The following is a 1705-nucleotide window of genomic DNA, read 5'->3' on the forward strand; positions in this document are numbered from 1 at the left end:
TTATTTCGGGCAGGCTTTATTTAGGTTCGTAAAGTCGATACAAACTCTCCATTTTCCATTCTTTTTCTTTACGACGACTGGGTTGGCAAGCCAGTCCGGATATTGTACTTTGCGGATTGAACCTATTTTCAGCAGTTTATCAACTTCGTCGTTCACTGCCTTAGCCCTTTCTGGGCCAAGTTTTCTTCGTTTTTGCTTGATCTGTTTAAATGTGGGATCGACATTTAGGTCGTGTGATGCGACGTTGATATCGATGCCGGGCATGTCAGCAGCCGACCATGCAAACGTGTTGATGTTATTTCTCAGAAAGACCACTAGATCATCCCTGATCTTTGGACTGAGATCGCGTCCAATGCTAACGCATTTCTCTGGAGATTGCGGATCTAGGGAAATAGTACACGCGAGGTCCTTCTCAGGGTCTTTTGTCGAGGGATCTCGCACTGCTGGTTGGTTCGCCCCCTTCGGAAACATTTTTGGGTATTCCGCCATGTAACAGGATCGAGACTGTTTTTGATTCCCGTAAATGGTCTTTTCTCCGGTAGGGGAAATAAACTTTACGCATTGATGGTAAATCGAGGGGACTGCCTTCATCTGATGAAGCCACGGTCGTCCTAAGACAGCATCGAATGGGGAAAGGTCATGCATTACGGAGAACTCTAATTCTTTCTCGGAATCGTGTGTCTTAACGGTGATTGCCACGTTTCCTAGTAAAGGTACTCTGCTTCCGCCTCCAAAGCTGTAGAGGGGAGGAGCGTATTTGTTGATTGCTAAATCAGGTCGGCTGATTTTCTCGAAGGTATCGTGCGATAGCAGGTTGGCTACGCATCCGGAATCGATGAGAACCTTTGAAAAAGAAACCCCGGCGAGGTCAATCGTGATGATTAAAGCATCGTCGTGGGGCGTATCGAGCTCGACATTCTCGTAAAGAGAGAAGGTTATCGTGTTTTCGTTCAAGGTCGCCTTTCCGAGTCGATGATTGTCCCTCGAGTCATGAGATGGAGCGTCGCGCGCGGGATCTTTGGAGATCGCGAGCTGTCTTGATCTCGAGCCATCGGATCTCCGTCGGCGTAGAGTGGGATCCATGATCGTGCTTAGAAATCCTAGATCTGGTTCTTAGCAAAGATTTTTTTCGTTTATCTTCCCCACAGTCGGCGCCAAAATGTAGAACCTAAAATCTACACTCAAGTATTTTGTAGTGTTTGTAAGTAAACTAGGGAAGTGACAAAAGATGTAGGCAACGATATCCTTAGAACACAACGATGTAATCGGAATTCGGTAGACAAAAATGGACTTTTATTGATTAAGAGGTCGAGTACAAAGAATAGCTAAGAGATGACTATAACAAGGAGGTCGATCTAAAATGAGATCTAAACGAAGTAAGAAAGATGTAAATGTGTGGTGTGCTCTCTCTCTAGGGTTTTCGCTGTCCCCTTTAGCCTTGATCTCCTCTTCCTTTTATAGGTTCGACCCCGCTATTCTTGTAACTGCTTTCGCGACCTTCTCGATTTCGGCGTCCTGCTTTTCCACCTTGTTGACGTCGCTGTGGGCCTCTTAGCTTCGGCCCAGTCCAGTATATCAGTAGAGTCTCGGACTCGAACTATGAATCTCTTGACTATCTCATATGGAGCAGATCGATATTTCCTCGCGGGCTTCTTGTTTGTGGCCCATAATCTGAAATAGGCCCAATCATTTAGAAGACCGAAAT

At 45.9% G+C, this 1705-nt stretch overlaps 1 protein-coding gene across 1 annotated transcript; it reads right to left on the reverse strand.

The window, feature by feature from the left end:
* LOC108835748 (uncharacterized) lies at window positions 1-1083 on the reverse strand. The gene has a single exon (XM_018608973.2). It carries the CDS (start codon window positions 1081-1083, stop codon window positions 1-3), a length of 1083 nt encoding a protein of 360 aa, XP_018464475.2.
* Window positions 1084-1705: the final 622 nt, after the last annotated feature.

This window comes from Raphanus sativus, unplaced genomic scaffold (genome assembly GCF_000801105.2).
Source record: "Raphanus sativus cultivar WK10039 unplaced genomic scaffold, ASM80110v3 Scaffold0736, whole genome shotgun sequence".
NCBI classification, from domain to species: domain Eukaryota; kingdom Viridiplantae; phylum Streptophyta; class Magnoliopsida; order Brassicales; family Brassicaceae; genus Raphanus; species Raphanus sativus.